This window comes from Phyllobates terribilis, unplaced genomic scaffold (genome assembly GCF_046119375.1).
Source record: "Phyllobates terribilis strain yellow unplaced genomic scaffold, ASM4611937v1 Scaffold_14__1_contigs__length_39327217, whole genome shotgun sequence".
NCBI lineage: Eukaryota > Metazoa > Chordata > Amphibia > Anura > Dendrobatidae > Phyllobates > Phyllobates terribilis.
The window spans coordinates 11,898,014-11,918,627 of record NW_027362774.1 but is presented as its reverse complement, the minus strand read 5'-3'; the positions used below and the strand labels follow the sequence as shown (position 1 = coordinate 11,918,627).

The window sequence follows — 20,614 nt, the reverse complement described above, 5'->3', positions numbered from 1 at the left end:
CCACCATCAGTTTCTGCGGTGGTAGAGAGGCATCAACCAGTGAGCCGGGGGGGGGGGGTGCCCGATACAGAGCGGAGCCCCCAACATACATTTCTATACACATGTTGTCTTACATCATGTATGCTCCAGTCACATCCAAAGCTGCATTCACCATCCTGCTGTGTACAGTATGTACAGTCCAAAGGCAGACGTGTGACCTAACAACTTCAGGTGGCTACACCTTTAATAGATCTGGGCCTACATCTCCGGCCCACATGGTGATTATATTGGTCCCACAACACCAGAATCACCACCCCTATATGGGGCCATTATACTGTATGGAGGACTATATGGGGCCATTATACTGTATGGAGGACTATGTGGGGCCCATTATTCTGTATGGAGGACTATGTGGGGCCCATTATACTGTATGGAGGACTATGTGGGGCCATTATACTGTATGGAGGACTATGTGGAGCCATTATACTGTATGGAGGACTATATGGGGCCATTATACTGTATGGAGGACTATGTGGGGCCATTATGCTGTATGGAGGACTATGTGGGGCCCATTATTCTGTATGGAGGACTATGTGGGGCCCATTATACTGTATGGAGGACTATATGGGGCCATTATACTGTATGGAGGACTATGTGGGGCCCATTATTCTGTATGGAGGACTATGTGGGGCCCATTATACTGTATGGAGGACTATGTGGAGAACCATTATACTGTATGGAGGACTATGTGGGGCCATTATACTGTATGGAGGACTATGTGGGGCCATTATACTATATGGAGGACTATGTGGGGCCATTATACTGTATGGAGGACTATGTGGGACCATTATACTGTATGGAGGACTATGTGGGGCCATTATACTGTATGGAGGACTATGTGGGGCCCATTATTTTGTATAGAGGACTATGTGGGGGACATTATACTGTATGGAGGACTATGTGGGGGACATTATACTGTATGGAGGACTATGTGGTGCCCATTATACTGTATGGAGGACTATGTGGGACCCATTATACTGTATGGAGGACTATGTGGGGCCATTATTCTGTATGGAGGACTATGTGGGGCCCATTATTCTGTATGGAGGACTATGTGGGGCCATTATACTGTATGGAGGACTGTGTGGGGCCCATTATACTGTAAATTTTTCATTTTGGCCCTCTGCGTGTTTGAGTTTGACATCCCCGGTATATCTGCCATGCACCTGCACGCTCTGATCAGCTGAGTGTGCACATGTTCTCATTGTGGACAGAAGATTAAGCCACTGCATAACATCTAAAGTGGTGGATTATCTCCCCTGAAAACAAAGGATCGGGCATATTGAAATGTAACATGCCCACTCATCCTTATTATACTTGCTGTTGGGAAAGTGGCGTCACGCCCATGTACATTAGATGGTCAGCCGAACACACTAAAACCAGACGACCTTGTGTCTAATGTGTATAGGTGATAAATCAGTCTCTGACGGCTGGGACCTGCACTGATCGGCACTTTTATCCCGCAGAGATTACCCGACCACCGCTCCATTCATGCTTTATGGGGCTGCTGGAAAAAGCAGAGATATACAGTGGGGAAAATAAGTTCCGTATTTTTTAACCATAAGATGCACCTAGGTTTTAGAGGAGGAAAGAGAAAAAACATTGATGCAAGAAATGCGGTCATGATGCCCTGTTATAGGGGGGCTCTACTGCTGACACTGTTATAGGGGTAATGTCCCCCAATTATTTTCTAATATCCCCCATCCTGGCATACATGCCCCCCCTCCCCCATCCTGGTATACATGGCCCCCCATCCTGGTATACATGGCCTCCCCATCCTGGTATACATGGCCCCCCTTATCCTGGTATACATGACCCCCATCTCGCTGCACACATAAAAAAAATAAACAATCCTACTCACCTTCCCTCTGCTCCCTCACAGCGCTGCATCCTGTTCTGATGCCGGCAGCTGTAAGTTGCGCATGACGTCACTGCTATACGCGTTCACACGCCAAGGTCAGCTGCCGGAATATTCACTGCTCCCCACGCCCGGGACAATGGGTGTGGGGAGCAGTGAATAGTCATTTTCTTTAATAGCGGGCACAGTGTTAGCTATAGCTGCCAGCTCCTGCCTCCTGTCACCCTCTCCTCCGCCACTGCTGCTCCCCCCCCATCCACAGCCACACTATAAGGTACTTCCGCACCATAAGACGCATCCTCCCACTTTACCCCCAAAATAATGCAATTACAGAGGTCAGACGTTTCCTGTAGTTCTTGACCAGGTTTGCACACACTGCAGCAGGGATTTTGGCCCACTCCTCCATACAGATCTTCTCCAGATCTTTCAGGTTTCGGGGCTGTTGCTGGGCAACATTGAGTTTCAGTTCTCTCCAAAGATTTTCTGTTGGGTTCAAGTCTGGAGACTGGCTACACCACTTCAGGACCTTGAAATGCTTCTTACGAAGTCACGCCTTAGTTGCCCTGGTTGTATGTTTCGGGTCATTGTCATGCTGGAAGACTCAGCCACGACCCATCATCAATTGTCTTACTGAGAGAAGGAGGTTGTTAGCCAACATCTTGCAATACATGAACCCATCCATCCTCCCTTCAATACGGAGCAGTCGTCCTGTCCCCTTTGCAGAAAAGCACCCCCAAAAGTATCATGTTTCCCCCACCATGCTTCACAGTTGGGATGGTGTTCTTGGGGTTGTACTCATCCTTCTTCCTCCAAACACAGCGAGTGGAGTTGATACCAAAAAGTTCTATTTTGGTCTCATCTAACCACATGACCTTCTCCCATGCCTCCTCTGGATCATCCAGGTGGTCATTAGCGAACTTCAAACGGGCCTGGACATGTGCTGGCATGAGCAGGGGGACCTTGCGTGCCCTGCAGGATTTTAATCCATGACAGCGTAGTGTGTTACTAACTGTAATGTTTGAGACTGTGGTCCCAGCTCTCTTCAGGACATTGACCAGGTCCTCCCGTGTAGTTCGGGGCTGATTCCTGACCTTTCTCATGAGGCGAGATCTTGCATTGAGCCCCGGACAGAGGAAGATTGACAGTCATCTTGTATTTCTAATAATTGTGCCAACAGTTGTTGCCTTCTCACCAAGCTTTGTGCCTATTGTTCTGTAGCCCATCCCAGCCTTGTGCAGGTCTACAATTTTGTCCCTGGTTTCCTTAGACAGCTCTTTGGTCTTGGCCATGGTGGAGAGGTTGGAGTGTGATTAATTGAGTGTGTGGACAGGTGTCTGTTATACAGGTAATGAGTTCAAACAGGAGCAATTAATACAGGTAATGAGTGCAGAGTAGGAGGACTTCTTAAAGAAAAACTAACAGGTCTGTGAGAGCCAGAATTCTTGCTGGTTGGTCGGTGATGAAATACTTATTTCATGTAATAAAATGCAATTTAATTATTTAAAAATCATACAAAAAGATTTTATGGATTTTATTTTTAGATTCTGTCTCTCACAGGTGATTTGTACCTGCGATAAAAATTACAGACCTCTCCATTCTTTATAGGTGGGAAAACTTGTAAAATCGGCAGTGTATTAAATATATATTTTCCCCACTGCAGCTGCCAGCTGAGGTCAGGTATTGTGCTCCTGTTTAGGAAAGCAGCAGAATTGTGAGTGCAGCTCTGGGAGTGACTGGAGTATCAGACATGATGTAATCTGGGATCAGTAAAGAGCTGGCAGAATAACTGATTAAACTGTGAAATATGAAGCCATTCTTCCGAGGGGGGGAGCGGGAGGAAAACTCCCCGGTAATTAATTCTGTATTTTACCATCTGCATAAAAAGCCTGTAATAATATCATTTGTACAGTTGATGCCGGTAACGTGATCCGGGATTATAATTGCTGTTTTTTCATATCGGGACCTCGCTTTAAATTGTCTTTTTTTAATTTCCATTGATTGAAAGTTTGAATCCAATTAAAGGTTGTGAAGTAAAGCGGCGTCATTAATTCCCATTAAACCTGCCGTAATTGTTTCTGAAATGATTAAAACACAAAAAAACGTAGAAGCGGCAGCGACAGATTCTGCCCACACACTCCTGCCGCGGCCTTCAGGTGGCAAATTAGCGCACAAAGGGACGGAAAGTCGTGTACCTGCGGCTGCTGGAATCGCAAAACGCAGACGCCGGGCCGAGCTCGGGGGCGAGATGACGCACCGCCATTGTGAGTTTGTCAGCAGAGGTTCTGCAGCAGCTGGGGCATAGTATACAGGACATTGCCCCTGCTGCTAAAAACAAACGTCTTACTAGTGCAGTGCCCCCATTCTTGAAGTTTGGGACTTTTGACGAAGAATTACACCCACCAATGTCATGGGTGTGTCAGATGTGACAGACAGTCGCTCTGGAGCCGGCTGCAGAAGGTCACTGCGCTTGGCACTGCAGATGCCTTCTTGATCCTCTCATCTCTTTAGTATTGTTATCCTTCTTCCTTTAGGACCTAGCAGCTACCTCCACCTTCTGCTGCTGATTGACACACCCTTGCTTGGTAGTAAAAACTCAGTTTCTCCAGAGAGGCGCTGGTGATACTTCTATGTACCTTTGTGCAGGCTTGGAGCACTTGCAGTTGGCTAGTTTCCTCTCTGGTGCCCTTGGAGGACAGTTGGCCTTATCTCTCTGGTGTCTGCTCAAGCTAAGTGTATCCCCTTTGTTTGTCTACCTTGTTGTCTTTAGTTTGTAGTGGGGCCTGACTAGTGCTCACCTTGTCCCCTCCCTATCTAGGGCCTAGCTCTAGGGACATTCAGGGCTTAGGTTCTTACTCGGCGATAGGTGTGGAACCTATATAGGGATGGTAGGGTAGGCAGGGTGATATTAGATCTGCCTACGGGTCTCCACTCTCCCTTTCCCTAGTGTTTGGGCTTCCTTCCCCTCTTCCCTTCGTGTTGCACTTAGTCTTTCCCTCACCGTGCGTGGCACCCAGTCCACATAACTAGATGCTTAAAATGTAGAGGGCGTTTTTGGGAGTTCGTCTTGTCTTGTAATCATAAAGGAAGCAAGTCAAGGAGATAGGGATAACCTGGTGTGAAGGCAGAAGCAGGATAACCCTTTATTAAATTCTGTACAGATTTATGTCCTATTACAACCCCTGGCAAAAATTATGGAATCACCGGGCTCGGAGGATGTTCATTCAGTTGTTTAATGTTGTTGAAAAAAAAGCAGATCACAGACATGGCACAAAACTAAAGTTTTTTAAACTTGATTTCTTTTAGTGTTTCTTAAAGCCCTAAAGTTTCCATTTGAAATGACTTTAGTTTTGTGCCATGTCTGTGATCTCCTTTTTTTCAACAACATTAAAAAACTGAATGAACATCCTCCGAGCCCGGTGATTCCATAATTTTTGCCAGGGGTTGTATATCTTTATAGCAGTTGGAACCCCATTTTTCTAAAGGAGAGCTGAAAATTTCAAATATGTGTCGGCCACTAGAGGGAGCTCCGGAGATTGCTGCATACTGTGCAATGGATTGAATGGTAACTCAGACAGCTCCTGAGCTCCCTCTAGTGGTGGCTGCAGACAAACCGTTATCTTTCCAGTTTATGACTATGCCGATGTGGATGGACCTTCACTTTTTGGGTTGTTTGCACATGTACAGGTTTAATAAAATCTATGGTGCATTTTTTTCTAAGCAGTCAGTCCGCACCATTGTAAGGCCGACCCACTGGAGGGGGGTCCGGTGCTCGGTCCGGACTATGGACATTAATTGTAATGTCATTTATGTGTGCCGCGGATCCACTCCATCATCGGGGGGCAGATCCAGCAAATGACTCCGGTGACATTTCCCCGGCACATTGCCGCCTCTACAATAGGCTTTCCAAATTTGTTTTTAGTGAAAAATAGACTGACCTTTACCGTTCTCCTGGCGCTTAATACAATAAATGAAGACTAAGTCCTAATCACCGAGGGCAGAAATCAATAAGTCCCTGTCTGAGACGAGCGCAGCTCCCGGATTTAACCCTCCCCTGTGCGGCATCCGGCAACAGACTGACGCACAAGGCTGCACAATTCAATATGAGACCTGCAGCCCATCAATCTACATCAATGGTGTCTGACCTGTAGAACTATAACTCCCAGCATTCACTGAGCCACAGCTTGGAGATCTCACGCATGGATCTGAGCTGGACAGTGGGAATAAAAGTTGTAGGGATTCACGCTCTCAGGTAGGCATTAGGCAGCGTTCACACAAGCAATGCGGTTTGGTCCAAACAGGGGCAGTTTTGTTGCTTTCAAAAAACGCAAAGGTATTAAAAACCAAAAAACAGCCTCTTCTGGGCACAAAGGTATCACAGCTAATAAACAGTTAATTCAGCAGCACATATGTCAGGGTGGGCTTAGCTGAACAGATTACAGACTTTATACACAGACGAGGCGCAATCCCACCAGTCCCGGTATCCCCTTCAGCAGCTTCCAGCGCCAAACAGAAGTGTTCAACTCCGGGCACAGTTCACACTGAACAGGCTGCAGCTTCCACACACACAGACTGCTCAGCTTTCCTAGCTGATCCGTGCAGTCTCCATTCAGAGAGAGAATCTGTCACAACTCTCACTCAGATACAGCTCACATTTTGGCTGGTCACTCACCAGCAGCACACTCCACTCTGCTTCATAGAGCAGACTGACACCTCTAGCGACCACAGGCCCTGGTTCTAGTAAAAAAAAAAGCTAGGCAGGTGCATCTAATCAAGTTGGACTTAACCCTGTCCTACCTGGCTCCGCTACAAAGATTTCTGACCAATTTACATCTAAAATATTATATGAAATGATTAGTCTTAATTAGAAATGTGCCGTTTTATGTATACGGCTCCCATGCAGAGCCATGCGAGTCCAAGGTGTCAGACTACAAATAGAGGAGAGCAGTTCGATTTGCGCTGTCTGGTCTTCATTTCTGTGCCTGCCATCAATGGCCCCTGTGACGCTTGATGCTCAGGTGGTGCCCAGGATGCCGGGTGCAGAAGTGGTCCATGGTTCATTGTAGCAGCACAGAGCGTTTTAGCAGAGTGACTCTAGTCCAGCTCATAGAGGGTTCCTAATATGTCATATGGACAGGGGATTGTCCAGCTGATTTGTTTGACCCTGGCTCCTATGGAATATATTCACTTATGGCCAAGATGGCGTTTTAAGGGCTGAAGAATGGGCATCTGAGGACGTACAGCACAGCAGAGGGGGCCAGCATTACCCCACAGATTTCCGCTAGACCCTTTAAATCAAACTCTGGTAGAACGACACTGTAACGATTAAGAAACACTACAATTAGCTAACGATCGGGCAGAGCGCGGAGCCTCACCGTGAAATTGCTTTGGCCATAATTTCCCCGATCTTTACTTGACCGGCCCCGAAGCTTTTACACTTGATTTATCGCCGACCCGTGAGAAATCGCTAAAAAGCCATAAAACACCAGAAATTTATTGCAATCCTATAAGTGACTGGGCAGAAACGCTTCCGGTCAATATCAATTCCTATAATTAACGGAAATCGTCACGGTCCAAATAAATGGGGAAAAGCGCTCAATAAAGAGGACGGCGCCCCCTAATGGAGGCCGAGGCCGGAACGCAAACGTCAGGAAGACGGCCCAGTGTATACATCCCAAGAGGGGGACCTGCATCCTGGCACCACAAGGCTTAGATACACAGCTCAGCAGACAGTATCACACAGGAGAGGATTAGATACACGGCTCAGCAGAGAGTATCACACAGGATAGGATTAGATACACAGCTCAGCAGTCAGTATCACACAGGAGAGGATTAGATACACGGCTCAGCAGACAGTATCACACAGGAGAGGATTAGATACACGGCTCAGCAGACAGTATCACACAGGAGAGGATTAGATACACAGCTCAGCAGACAGTATCACACAGGAGAGGATTAGATACACAGCTCAGCAGTCAGTATCACACAGGAGAGGATTAGATACACGGCTCAGCAGAAAGTATCACACAGGATAGGATTAGATACACGGCTCAGCAGACAGTATCACACAGGAGAGGATTAGATACACGGCTCAGCAGTCAGTATCACACAGGAGAGGATTAGATACACGGCTCAGCAGTCAGTATCACACAGGAGAGGATTAGATACACAGCTCAGCAGACAGTATCACACAGGAGAGGATTAGATACACAGCTCAGCAGACAGTATCACACAGGAGAGGATTAGATACACGGCTCAGCAGTCAGTATCACACAGGAGAGGATTAGATACACAGCTCAGCAGACAGTATCACACAGGAGAGGATTAGATACACAGCTCAGCAGTCAGTATCACACAGGAGAGGATTAGATACACAGCTCAGCAGTCAGTATCACACAGGAGAGGATTAGATACACAGCTCAGCAGTCAGTATCACACAGGAGAGGATTAGATACACAGCTCAGCAGACAGTATCACACAGGAGAGGATTAGATACACAGCTCAGCAGTCAGTATTACACAGGAGAGGATTAGATACACAGCTCAGCAGTCAGTATCACACAGGAGAGGATTAGATACACAGCTCAGCAGACAGTATCACACAGGAGAGGATTAGATACACGGCTCAGCAGACAGTATCACACAGGAGAGGATTAGATACACGGCTCAGCAGTCAGTATCACACAGGAGAGGATTAGATACACGGCTCAGCAGTCAGTATCACACAGGAGAGGATTAGATACACGGCTCAGCAGACAGTATCACACAGGAGAGGATTAGATACACGGCTCAGCAGACAGTATCACACAGGAGAGGATTAGATACACAGCTCAGCAGTCAGTATCACACAGGAGAGGATTAGATACACGGCTCAGCAGACAGTATCACACAGGAGAGGATTAGATACACGGCTCAGCAGTCAGTATCACACAGGAGAGGATTAGATACACGGCTCAGCAGACAGTATCACACAGGAGAGGATTAGATACACGGCTCAGCAGTCAGTATCACACAGGATAGGATTAGATACACGGCTCAGCAGACAGTATCACACAGGAGAGGATTAGATACACAGCTCAGCAGACAGTATCACACAGGAGAGGATTAGATACACGGCTCAGCAGACAGTATCACACAGGATAGGATTAGATACACGGCTCAGCAGACAGTATCACACAGGAGAGGATTAGATACATAAGTGTAGTGGACATTATCCCATACTGGCTTAGATACACAGGTACGTCCTAGTTTTGTACTATCTTAGGCCCCGTTCACACGTTCAGTATTTCACATCAGTATTTGTAAGATAAAACCAGCAGTGGTGATAATACGGAAGTGGTGACGTGTTTCTATTATAATTTTCCTCTGATTTTTCCTCTGATTGTTCCTCTCGTGATTTTGGCTCAGAAAAACTGATGTAAATTACTGACGGTGTGAACGTGGCCTTACTGTGTGATACCGGAGAGCTCGTCCCGCTTCTGCCGCCATCAGACAATCCTCGGTGACTGATCACAGTGGAGATTAGTAATTTATTCATCTTGATTTTTTTCTGACTGGTTACAGTCACTTCCTCTGAGAGACGCTGCTGCCAATCGATGGGTCATAATTGCTGTATGCACCGAGGGGATCTGGTAATAAAACCTGCTGCAGTATGAGATCTCTGTAGGGCTCTAGGGCTGCGTTCACACACGTCAGGGGGTCATGCATTGCTATTTTTGACTCCACTAGTCAATGCTTTCCGTCAGCTCTGTCTTTAGGATCCCTGTTTGCCGTCAGTGAGAGGAACAAATCTGAAAATGCTTTCTGATTATTGATCGGCAGCAAGCAGAGGTTTTGGAAACTTGGAGGAATTGTCCTTTTAACGGCATCAATGACGTCACTAGTCCGTGCAGCAGCGATGGCTGTCAGGGCCTCTTGAAATCTCCACTTATTGCCTCTCGACTGTGATGATGACTCACCTGCCTCCTCTTGTCCCTCCTGACAGTGCTGCTGATTACCATCCTGGTGGTGGAGGGGATTGCGGTGGCGCAGCGCACACAAGGTAAGGATCAAGAGGCGCTCCCTGTTCCGCTCTCTCGGACGGCACGCTGTTTTGCAAAAATTGATTTGCCATTTTAAGTAGTGCGCTCACCCAACGCCGAACAATGCGAGATCTGATTAGATTTCAATAATAATGGCTTGTTCAGCGCTGCCCGGGCCGCAGTGATTACTCCGAAAACCCAGAATGTAAGGACGGGAAATGCACGACAGCGAATGGCCTCTGATTGTGTATGTGTGCGTGCTTGTATATATGTATAATTGTTCCAGAAAATTAAGTATTTCTCCCAGAAAATTATTGCCATTACATATGTTTTGTTATACACACGTTTATTTCCTTTGTGTGTATTGGAACAAAAATTGTTGGCACCTTTCCAAAATTGTGGGTAGACAACTTTGTTTCAAGCATGTGATGCTCGTTCACACTCACCTGTGGCAAGTAACAGGTGTGGGCAATATGAGACTCACACCTGAAACCAGATAAAAAGGGGAGAAGTTGACTCGATCTTTGCATCGTGTGTCTGTGTGTGCCACACTAAGCATGGAGAACAGAAAGAGGAGAAGAGAACTGTCTGAGGACTTGAGAATCAAAATGGTTGACAAATATCAACAATCTCAAGGTTACAAGTCCAACTCCAGAGATCTTGATGTTCCTTTGTCCACGGTGAACAACATAATCAAGTTTACAACCCATGGCTCTGGAGATAATCTCCCTGGATGTGGACAATAGAGAAAAATTGATGAAAGGTTGCAACGTAGGATAGTCCGGATGATGGATAAGCCCCAATCAAGGTCTAAAGAAATGCACCCTGAGCCTGTAGGACAGCTTGAATCAGTGTCAGCGCTAACTATCCGTCCACCTGTGAATGAAATGAATCACTACGGCAGGAGACCCCGGAGGACCGCACTGCTGACACAGAGACATAAAAAAGCTAGACTGTAGTTTGCCAAAATGTATGTGAGTAAGCCAAAATCCTTCTGGGAAAGTGTCTTGTGGACAGAAGAGACCAAGATAGAGCTTTTCGGTAAAGCACATCATACTACCCTAATCACCGAGGGCAGAAATTAATAAGTCCCTATCTGAGACGAGCGCAGCGCCCGGATTTAACCCTTCCCTGTGTGGCATCCGGCAACAGACTGACGCACAAGGCTGCAGAATTCAATATGAGACCTGCAGCCTATCAATATGCATCAATGGTGTCTGACCTGTAGGACTACAACTCCCAGCATTCACTGAGCCAGACAGTTGGAATAGAAGTTGTAGGGATTCGCGCTCACAGGTAGGCATTAGGCAGCGTTCACACAGGCAATGCGGTTTGGTCCAAACAGATGCAGTTTTGCTGCTTTCAATAAAAAAAATTGAAAGTAAAAACAGCCTCTTCTGGGCACAAAGGTATCACAGCTAATAAACAGTTAATCCTGCAGCACATATGTTAGGGTGGGTTTAGCTGAACAGGTTACAGACTTTATACACAGATGAGGCGCGATCCCACCAGTCTCGGTATCACCTTCAGCTGCTTCCAGCGCAAACAGAAGTGTTCAACTCCCGGCACAGTTCACACTGAAAAGACTGCAGCTTCCACACACACACAGACTGCTCAGCTTTCCTAGCTGATCCGTGCAGTCTCCATTCAGAGAGAGAATCTCGCACAACTCTCACTCAGCTACAGCTCACATTTTGGCTGGTCACTCACCAGCAGCAATCTGGACTCTGCTTCATCCAGCAGACTTACACCTCTACTGACCACAGGCCCTGGTTCTAGTAAAGAAAGCTAGGCAGGTGCGTGGGCAGGTGCACTAGGTGCCTTGACTGTGTGCAAGGCATCATGAAACCTGAAGATTACCAAAGGATTTTGGGTGGCAGTGTAGTGCCCACTGTCAGAAAGCTGGGTTTGTGTCCTAGGTCATGGGTCTTCCTGCAGGACAATGACGCCACACATACTTCCAGAAGCCCCCAGAAATGGATGGAAACAAAGTGCTGGAGAGTTCTGAAGTAGCAGCAATGAGTCCGGATCTAAATCTCATTGACACCTGTGGAGAGATCTTACAATTGCTGTTGGTAGAAGACGTCTTCACATATGAGACCTGGAGCAGATTGTAAGAAGAGTCCAAGATCCCAGCTGAGGAGTAAGAAGCTGATGGTTATAGGAGGCGACTGATTGCAGTTATTTATTCCAAAGCGTGCAACCAAATATTAAGTGGAGGGTGACAACAATTGTGTCCGGCCTATTTTTGGGATTTTGCGTGAAATTATGTCCAATTTGCCTTTTTCTCTGTTTGTTGTGTTGTTCCAATACACACAAAGGAAATGAACGCGTGTATAACAAAGCTTGTATAACTAATAATTTTTTGGGAGAAATACTTCATTTTCTGGAACAATTTCAAGGGTGCCAACACTTTCGGCCATGACTATATACATACATACATACATACATACAGTCATGGCCAAAAGTGTTGGCTAAACTGTCACCCAAGACCCTGACAGCTCAGCCCCTGTCCCCGATTGGACGGCAGAGCTGTCATTCACTGCGTCCAGACGCGCTGATTGGAGGAATCGTGACAACTTTTGCTTTTGTTTTTTATTGATCTGAGTCTTCATTTCTTTTCCTTTCAGATGGACAAAACATAGGAGCCAAACACATCCCGGTGACCCAGTGCGGCACCTGGGTACGAACCAGTAATGGAGGGCATTTCGCCTCCCCAAACTTTCCAAACACCTACCCCCCTAACAAGGAATGTGTCTACATCTTAGAAGGTTGGTACCCTCTCTAGGTATATGACTGATATACCTATATTGCAAAAGTATTCAGCCCTCTAACAGGTGAACAGATGTGTCTGGATAACAAATGATCATAAAATAAATCCCCACTAGACGATTGTTGCATAGAGGATTGGGGGCTGTGTTGGTTCTTACTATGCAATAAAATGGGAATGAGACCAGCTTGGAGTTGGCCCCCTTCTTTAGGGACCCATAGCTGCGGTGTGCTCTGCTTCTATACGTATGCCCTTGCTAATAAATAGGTCTTGTGGTTTCCACATCTGTCCTCTGGATGATAAAATGTTTCGCCATCTCAGCTCCCTCAGGAGTGGTCTTTCCCTGACCCCAGACTTGCACATTTTCCACCCTTTGCACCTACAGGGCTGGATAGGTTTAGTGTCCAGTGCACTATTACTGCTCCATTGAACCTATAAAATGTATTACGCTTTATTGTATTTCGCCATTTTTCCCCCTTAGCTGCTCCTCGCCAGAGAATCGAGCTGACTTTCGATGAGCCTTATCACATAGAGCCGTCCTTCGAGTGCCGCTTTGATCACTTGGAGGTCAGAGATGGCCCGTTTGGCTTCTCCCCGCTGATTGACCGATACTGCGGCATCAGGAGTCCGTTGCCAATCCGGTCCACCGGCCGATTCATGTGGATTAAATTCACTTCGGATGAGGAGCTGGAAGGACTTGGCTTCAGAGCAAAGTATTCCTTTATCCCAGGTACTCTGTCCGTGCATTGAATTCCTCCTCAGCTTGTACATATGCATAGCAGCCAACTACAACAAGCAGAGCTGCAGTGTAAAACATGGCGGGGGGACAGTATAGTCTTCTGATAAGACAGGAAGTTGTTTTCAGACCTCCCAAGACTTCAGTATAAAATACATTTAAGCTGGAATAGCAAAAATAATATTGGCTTAATGTAGCAGAGCTAAAAAACAGCCAACACAAGCAATATATAACTGAGCAAAAACATCTGCAAGACTCGGGTCCAACAGCCATGTAGGAGGTAAGTTGCCACCGAACCAGATTCCACCTGGAGCGGTGTCAGGTAGACCTGGAGCGGTGTCATGTTTCCTTGGAGCGATGTCATGTAGACTTGGAGCGATGTCATGTAGACTTGGAGCGATGTCATGTCACCTTGGAGCGATGTCAGGTAGACCTGGAGCGGTGTCATGTTGCCTTGGAGCGAAGTCATGTCACCTTGGAGCAAAGTCATGTCGCCTTGGAGCGCAGTAATGTAGACCTGGAGCGGTGTCATGTTGCCTTGGAGCAATGACCGGTAGACCTGGAGCGGTGTCATGTTGCCTTGGAGCGATGTCAGGTAGACCTGGAGCGGTGTCATGTTGCCTTGGAGCGATGTCAGGTAGACCTGGAGCGGTGTCATGTTGCCTTGGAGCGATGTCAGGTAGACCTGAAGCGGTGTCATGTTGCCTTGGAGCGATGTCAGGTAGACCTGGAGCGGTGTCATGTTGCCTTGGAGCAAAGTCATGTAGACTTGGAGCGAAGTCATGTCATCTTGGAGCAGTGTCATGTAGACTTGGAGCGGTGTCATGTAGACTTGGAGCGGTGTCATGTAGACTTGGAGCGAAGTCATGTAGACTTGGAGCGAAGTCATGTAGACTTGGAGCGAAGTCATGTAGACTTGGAGCGAAGTCATGTAGACTTGGAGCGAAGTCATGTAGACTTGGAGCGAAGTCATGTAGACTTGGAGCGAAGTCATGTAGACTTGGAGCGAAGTCATGTAGACTTGGAGCGAAGTCATGTAGACTTGGAGCGAAGTCATGTAGACTTGGAGCGAAGTCATGTAGACTTGGAGCGAAGTCATGTAGACTTGGAGCGATGTCATGTAGACTTGGAGCGATGTCATGTAGACTTGGAGCGATGTCATGTCGCCTTGGAGCGATGTCATGTCGCCTTGGAGCGATGTCATGTCGCCTTGGAGCGGTGTCACGTAGACTTGGAGCGGAGTCACATAGGCTTGGAGCGATGTCACGTAGACCTGGAGCGATGTCACGTAGACCTGGAGCGATGTCACGTGTCTATTTTGCCGAAATGATGATATTGCGCCTGGCCTCTTAATCAAAAGAGGTACCAGGAATGCCAGGAGGAAGGAAGGAGGTTCGCGCTCTCTAGTCCTGCGGCCACGGACTGCCGACATGACCACTGGACCAGGATCCTTCAAATCTTCTTGCTCAATCTGAATGTAATAATATATACATATTGTATATATACACACACATATACATATACCCTGTATATGGCATTCTTTACAGTAGTAATAAAACATAATTTCTGTCTCTGCAGATCCAGACTTCAGCTATCTCGGAGGGATTCTCAATCCTATCCCAGGTCAGAGTTCTCTTCCGTGTTGCCCCTCTGTCGTCAGACACTGGACCCTCTTCATACCCCACTGACCATCCCCTCCTATATTCCTTTATCTTCACAGATTGTCAGTTTGATTTATCAGGACCGGATGGAATAATCCGCTCCAGCCAAGTGGAACAAGGCGATAAGCTGAAGGCCGGTCAGGCTGTGGACTGTATATGGACCATTAAAGCAACGCCAAAAGCCAAGGTCTGTCATGTGGGGGTCCATTATGGTGAAGTCTTTAAAAAGAGCCTCAAAAGCCAATTAAAATATTCGAAAATTTAAACTAAGAAACTAATTTAGAATTCTAATTGTTTACTTACTTTTTAAATACAAAATTAGGCAGCTTTCTAAATAGTCTCCTACAAACATTTCATACATCTACACGGCTGGTCTGCAAGTTCGTAAGAGCTGTGCTTTTGTCTCCCATAGCTCAGTCTGCCTGTCTTCTCTCAGTGTTAAATAAAGTAACAAGGGAGAGGTATTTTGTATATATGAGACAGGGAGGAAAGCATTCAAGTTATCAGGGAGGGCGGATCACTCAGGCTGTAGATAGGGAGGAAAGCACCTGATCTTTTATAGAGGGAGAAATAACTGCAGAAATAAAGCTGTAATGATAAAAAAAGTGTGTTTCCAGAAGCGTCCTGGACACACACAGCTCTCATTCCCCATGAGTTACTGCAAGGGATATGTCCACAGGAGTAAAGTATTAGACTAGAGGCAGGATACAAAAAGTGCATATCCAATGGTATGAAAATAAGTGAACGAATAAGAATTGTAGGACGCTGTCAAATTTCTTTCATGCCAAAGGTGTCCATAGACTTTAAAGCATGTAATCTTATGCACAAGAAACAGAGCTGCCCCAACAAGATGGTTTCCAGAAATACATTAGAAATTTGCCCATTCCCATGATAAATTTTGTCTATTCCGCTTGTAGTGTTAGAGGTTAAAAACCTCAATGTATGGAAAAGAAGAGAAAACGGAGCAAAAATAGTCTTCATTTTAAAAAAATATATATATAATTCTTAAGCAGTGCAATGTGTCTCCATGGTAACAGACTACAAGCAAACCTTTTGTAGTCAGATCCTGCAGTCGTGCTCCCATCTACTTCAGGGGCTGCACAGGATCAGTAGAGGAGGCGGCTGTAATCATGAAGTCGCCATTGTGACATGTAAATGCTAAATCGTATCCTCCATTTATCCAGATTTACTTGCGGTTTCTGGACTATCAGATGGAACACTCCAACGAATGCAAGAGGAACTTTGTGGCCGTGTATGATGGAAGCAGCTCAATAGAAAACCTAAAGGCCAAATTCTGCAGCACCGTGGCCAATGACGTCATGCTGCAAACCGGCACCGGGGTTGTGCGGATGTGGGCGGATGAAGGGAGTCGACTGAGCCGTTTCCGAATGCTCTTTACTTCATTTGTGGAACGTGAGTTATTAGGATTAATGTCCGCCGTCCTGTGAGGATGCGACCGGCCGACTGGCGAAGGGCTGCCGATTGTCGGACGCTCACTAGGCAATGATCAGGAACGTATAATCATTAATTCTGCGGAACAACTATTGCTTACCCAATAAAGCACCTGCAAATTATGGCCTCCAATTTTTCAGATATGATAAATTGTATCTTTCAGAGCCTCCACTAGGGGGAGCTCACTGCATGTATCTGTGTACAGATAATAATAAATCAGTGAGCAGTGAGCTCCCCCCCTAGTGGATTTTCTTTAAAATATCAACGCAAGCAAAGTAAACAGTGGTGACAACTAGCAAAAGTGCGCCCCCCTGTAGTTACACTTGCAGATTATGTCCCATAAATCATCTAATACATGTTTGTGTCTGATTACAACAGCTCCGTGTGGGGACGGCACGTTCTTCTGCCACAGTAACATGTGCATTAACAACTCGCTGGTCTGCAATGGAATCCAGAACTGTGCCTATCCCTGGGATGAAAATCACTGCAAAGGTAAGAGTGTCCGACGCCTTACTGGAGCCCATCAATGTACTATGCTGACTGCCGTCAGGGCGGCTTGCTGGGACTTGTAATTTTACGACAACTGGAGGGCCGATGTTTGCAGACCCGTGTCCTATAACATCCAGAATAAACTCATTGCACATTGCAGAATCCCGCCCCTTACCTCCCCTCCGAGCTCTGCAGCCATCCACCTCATCAATAACCTCCAATGTAACGGAAAGGATCATACAAAACACAATAGAAGTCGCAACCCGCAATGTCCAGAGGAGCCTGAAGAAGAATCGCTTCGTCTCAGGGTTTATACACAAACATGACAAATGTATGGTGGGCTCCACAAGATGCATGATCCCTCTGCACCGCCATGACTATCTGTGTACAGCTCTGGGCTGCCACCTAGTGCTCATATTTAGATAACCAACTGGAAAAAACAACTAGTTTTATTATTATTAATTTATTAAATTATTTTTGTTTGTGCAAAATTTGTGCAAAATTTTAGCAATGTGCACTAGTATGGCAGCAACCTGATGATACATTTGTCACTTTCTTATACAATGATGCTTCCTACGACACTTTTGATACTTCCGATCCATTGTATTTTTTTTTTTTACAGAAAGGAAAGAATCGGGGCTATTTGAGCAGATCACCAAGACCCATGGGACCATCATTGGGATCACCTCTGGGATTGTCTTGGTTCTTCTCATCATTTCCATCTTGGTGCAAGTCAAACAGCCTCGAAAGAAGATCATGGCCAGGAAGACGACTTTCAACAAAACCGGTTTCCAGGAGGTATTTGATCCCCCGCACTACGAACTCTTCTCCCTGAGGGATAAAGAGATTTCCGCAGACTTGGCCGACTTGTCGGAGGAACTGGAAAGCTACCAAAAGACGAGAAGATCGTCCGCCACCTCCCGCTGCATTCACGACCATCACTGTGGCTCCCAAACCGCTACCCTGAAACAGAGCAGGACCAACCTAAGCTCCATGGATCTTCCGTTCCGCAACGACTTTGCCCAACCGCAGCCAATGAAAACGTTTAACAGTACATTCAAGAAGAGCACCTACGCTTTCAAGCAGTCCCACGACTGCGCCGACAAAGGCATAGAAGACCGCGTCATGGAGGAAATTCCTTGCGAAATTTACGTCCGCGGCCGAGAAGATTGCGCTCAGGGTTCGATGTCTATTGACTTTTAATTGCCTCACAGATTAAAAAAAAAAAAAAATAAAATAAAAAATAAAATCAGATTCCTTCTACTAAAGCGATATACATATATATATATTTTTGAGACGATCTGTGATAATCATTGCGTTTTCTAAGAGGCGACAATTCGAGGGACTACACAGAATTGTACATTAAAGCTCTCTATTTTTTGAGCAGAAAAAGAGACTGAGCGTTTTGCATGGTATCGGCTCTCTGTATTAATAGGATTCTCCATGGACTTGACTGGGGGAGGGGAAGGGCATTATCACGCGGATCAGTATTGTCATGATTGATTTTTTTTGTATCCGTTTTTGTTTTTGTTTTTTTTGTCTTGTTTGTTTTTTTTTTTGCCTTTTAAGTTTTTACACGAAATAGAAAATTTGTTACCTTCTGATACAAATGTTCTAGGATCATATATGGTGCTACCGAAGAGGGAAATAATAAAAGAAGAGAGCCTTGAAGGGTCTACGAGTTGGAGATTACTTTGGTTTGCACTTTTTTTTAGGTTAAAAGGTTTGGCTGCCAATGGCTTTGCAGGTAAAAAAAAAATAAATCTCACAACCACATGTGGAGTGGAGAGCCGATTCCTGCATAGGGCCCACCAGAGAATTCCCCTGTTCTCATGTTGGCCAGTCCGAGCTTGATTGTAACAAACAAACAGATTGTAACAAAGCCCCCACATACTATGTATTGATTTCTCATTTGCAGAGGGTCTTTTGCACCCCCATGTGTGACTGCTCCCTGTGTACCCCCTGCTTAGGGCTATAACCTATGGCGGCCCACCGGAGGATTCTTCTCTTCTTCCGTTGGCGAGTCCGAGCTTTATTGTAACAAAGCCCCCACATACTATGTATTGATTTCTCCTTGTGTTGCAGAAGGTCTTTTTGACCCTTGGGTGTGACTGCTCCCTGTGTACCCCCTGCTTAGGGCTATAACCTATGGTGGCCCACTGGAGGATTCTCCTATTTTCCCGTTGGCCAGTCCGAGCTTTATTGTAACAAAGCCCCCACATGCTAAGTATTGATTTCTCCTTGTGTTGCAGAGGGTCTTTTTGACCCTTGGGTGTGACTGCTCCCTGTGTACCCCCAGCTTAGGGCTATAACCTATGGCTGCCGCATCATGAGGATATTCGGTTGCATTATAGGACCGCATTCTCATTAGACACATTTCTCAGTTGTCCATCCCATACATTTACTAATGACGGATGCAATATAATATCAAGACTAGATCTTAAGGGCATAGTCCAGTCCAGGGTACAGACCTATACAGGGGCACACAGTTGGCAATGGGTCAATAGTATTGATGTCTCTCCCCCAAAAATAATCCAGAAAAATTACTATAGGCTGATTTGCATTAGTAGTTCACCGGCCCAATTAACAGTACCTTGCCCACTAGTATTTTAGGGCTCCTGGGCATCAAATAAAATCTTGATCTGGGCCTCACCGATCAATTTTTGGACTGTTGTCACCAACCATGTGCCCTTTTTAGTATATGGGCCAAATTAAGCAACAGGGCAAATGCCAGTTTCCACTTGCCCACCATACAGTATATCACCCTATTTGCACCCCTCCTACACCCAGGGGCTGGGGTAAGAATCATAAGGGGAATGCGTCGTCTTCTGGTGTTGACATTCATTCTATAGCATGCATATTTTTACCAGGAGGGGGTCCGACCCTCCCACCTACGAACACAAATCTGCAGACTATTCAGTTCTAGCCGTGAACTAAAGTTTACTGGTTCCACTCGTCTTGCGAGCCATTCCTAAGTGTGGTAGTCAGCGCTGCTCCCATTAAAACTGTAAGTGGCAATTAAAAACGCCATTCCGCTGGATCCATCTGGCCCACTTGAAAAAAAAAAGTCACGAGACGTCTCGTCTTTAATTACCGGCAGTGAAAAATGGGAACATACAGAAGCGGCTTTTCTGCACAGCTCGTTTATGGAGGAATCTTTTTATTTTTTTCATTTTTGCAAATGAATGTTGGATCAAAAGAAGAATTTAGAAATCTGAAATGGCGCTGTGCGGGGGGCAGGGGGATACTTATATGGTTTAGATTCTAAAAAAAGGGACATTAACCTCATAATGATTACTCCGCGTCGGTTTGTGTCGTCGATTACAAGAAAAAAAGTGAACCAGTTGTCTATAGCAATCTAGAAGGGAGCTTCTTTTTTCTAAAATAAAATGTGAGATAATGATGCCACGATGGAGAGGTAGTGAGGTCCATGGAAAATGCTGCCGATTGTGGGGCTATATGTGCCCAATGGTGGCGGATATACAAGTTACAAGTCCTGCAGCTGTAAGGGAGTGGGAACATGTCCATATTGAATTTCTGGAACAATACCTCCTATAAAATACATTGTATTGTGAGGTGTTTCTTGCTAGAG

General features: G+C 46.0%; 1 protein-coding gene across 1 annotated transcript in view; it reads left to right on the top strand.

The window, feature by feature from the left end:
* The window catches only part of NETO2 (neuropilin and tolloid like 2), a 31,834-nt gene extending 13,133 nt beyond the window's left edge, over positions 1-18,701 (top strand). Inside the window, exons 2-9 of the mRNA XM_073659673.1 lie at positions 9,878-9,934; positions 12,545-12,685; positions 13,166-13,414; positions 14,999-15,043; positions 15,141-15,268; positions 16,266-16,494; positions 16,912-17,025; positions 17,645-18,701. Of these exons, the coding sequence (XP_073515774.1) occupies positions 9,878-9,934; positions 12,545-12,685; positions 13,166-13,414; positions 14,999-15,043; positions 15,141-15,268; positions 16,266-16,494; positions 16,912-17,025; positions 17,645-18,225 (1,544 nt within the window). The 3' untranslated portion in view covers positions 18,226-18,701. The remainder of the gene's footprint in view (positions 1-9,877; positions 9,935-12,544; positions 12,686-13,165; positions 13,415-14,998; positions 15,044-15,140; positions 15,269-16,265; positions 16,495-16,911; positions 17,026-17,644) is intronic.
* The last annotated feature ends 1,913 nt before the right edge of the window (positions 18,702-20,614 follow it).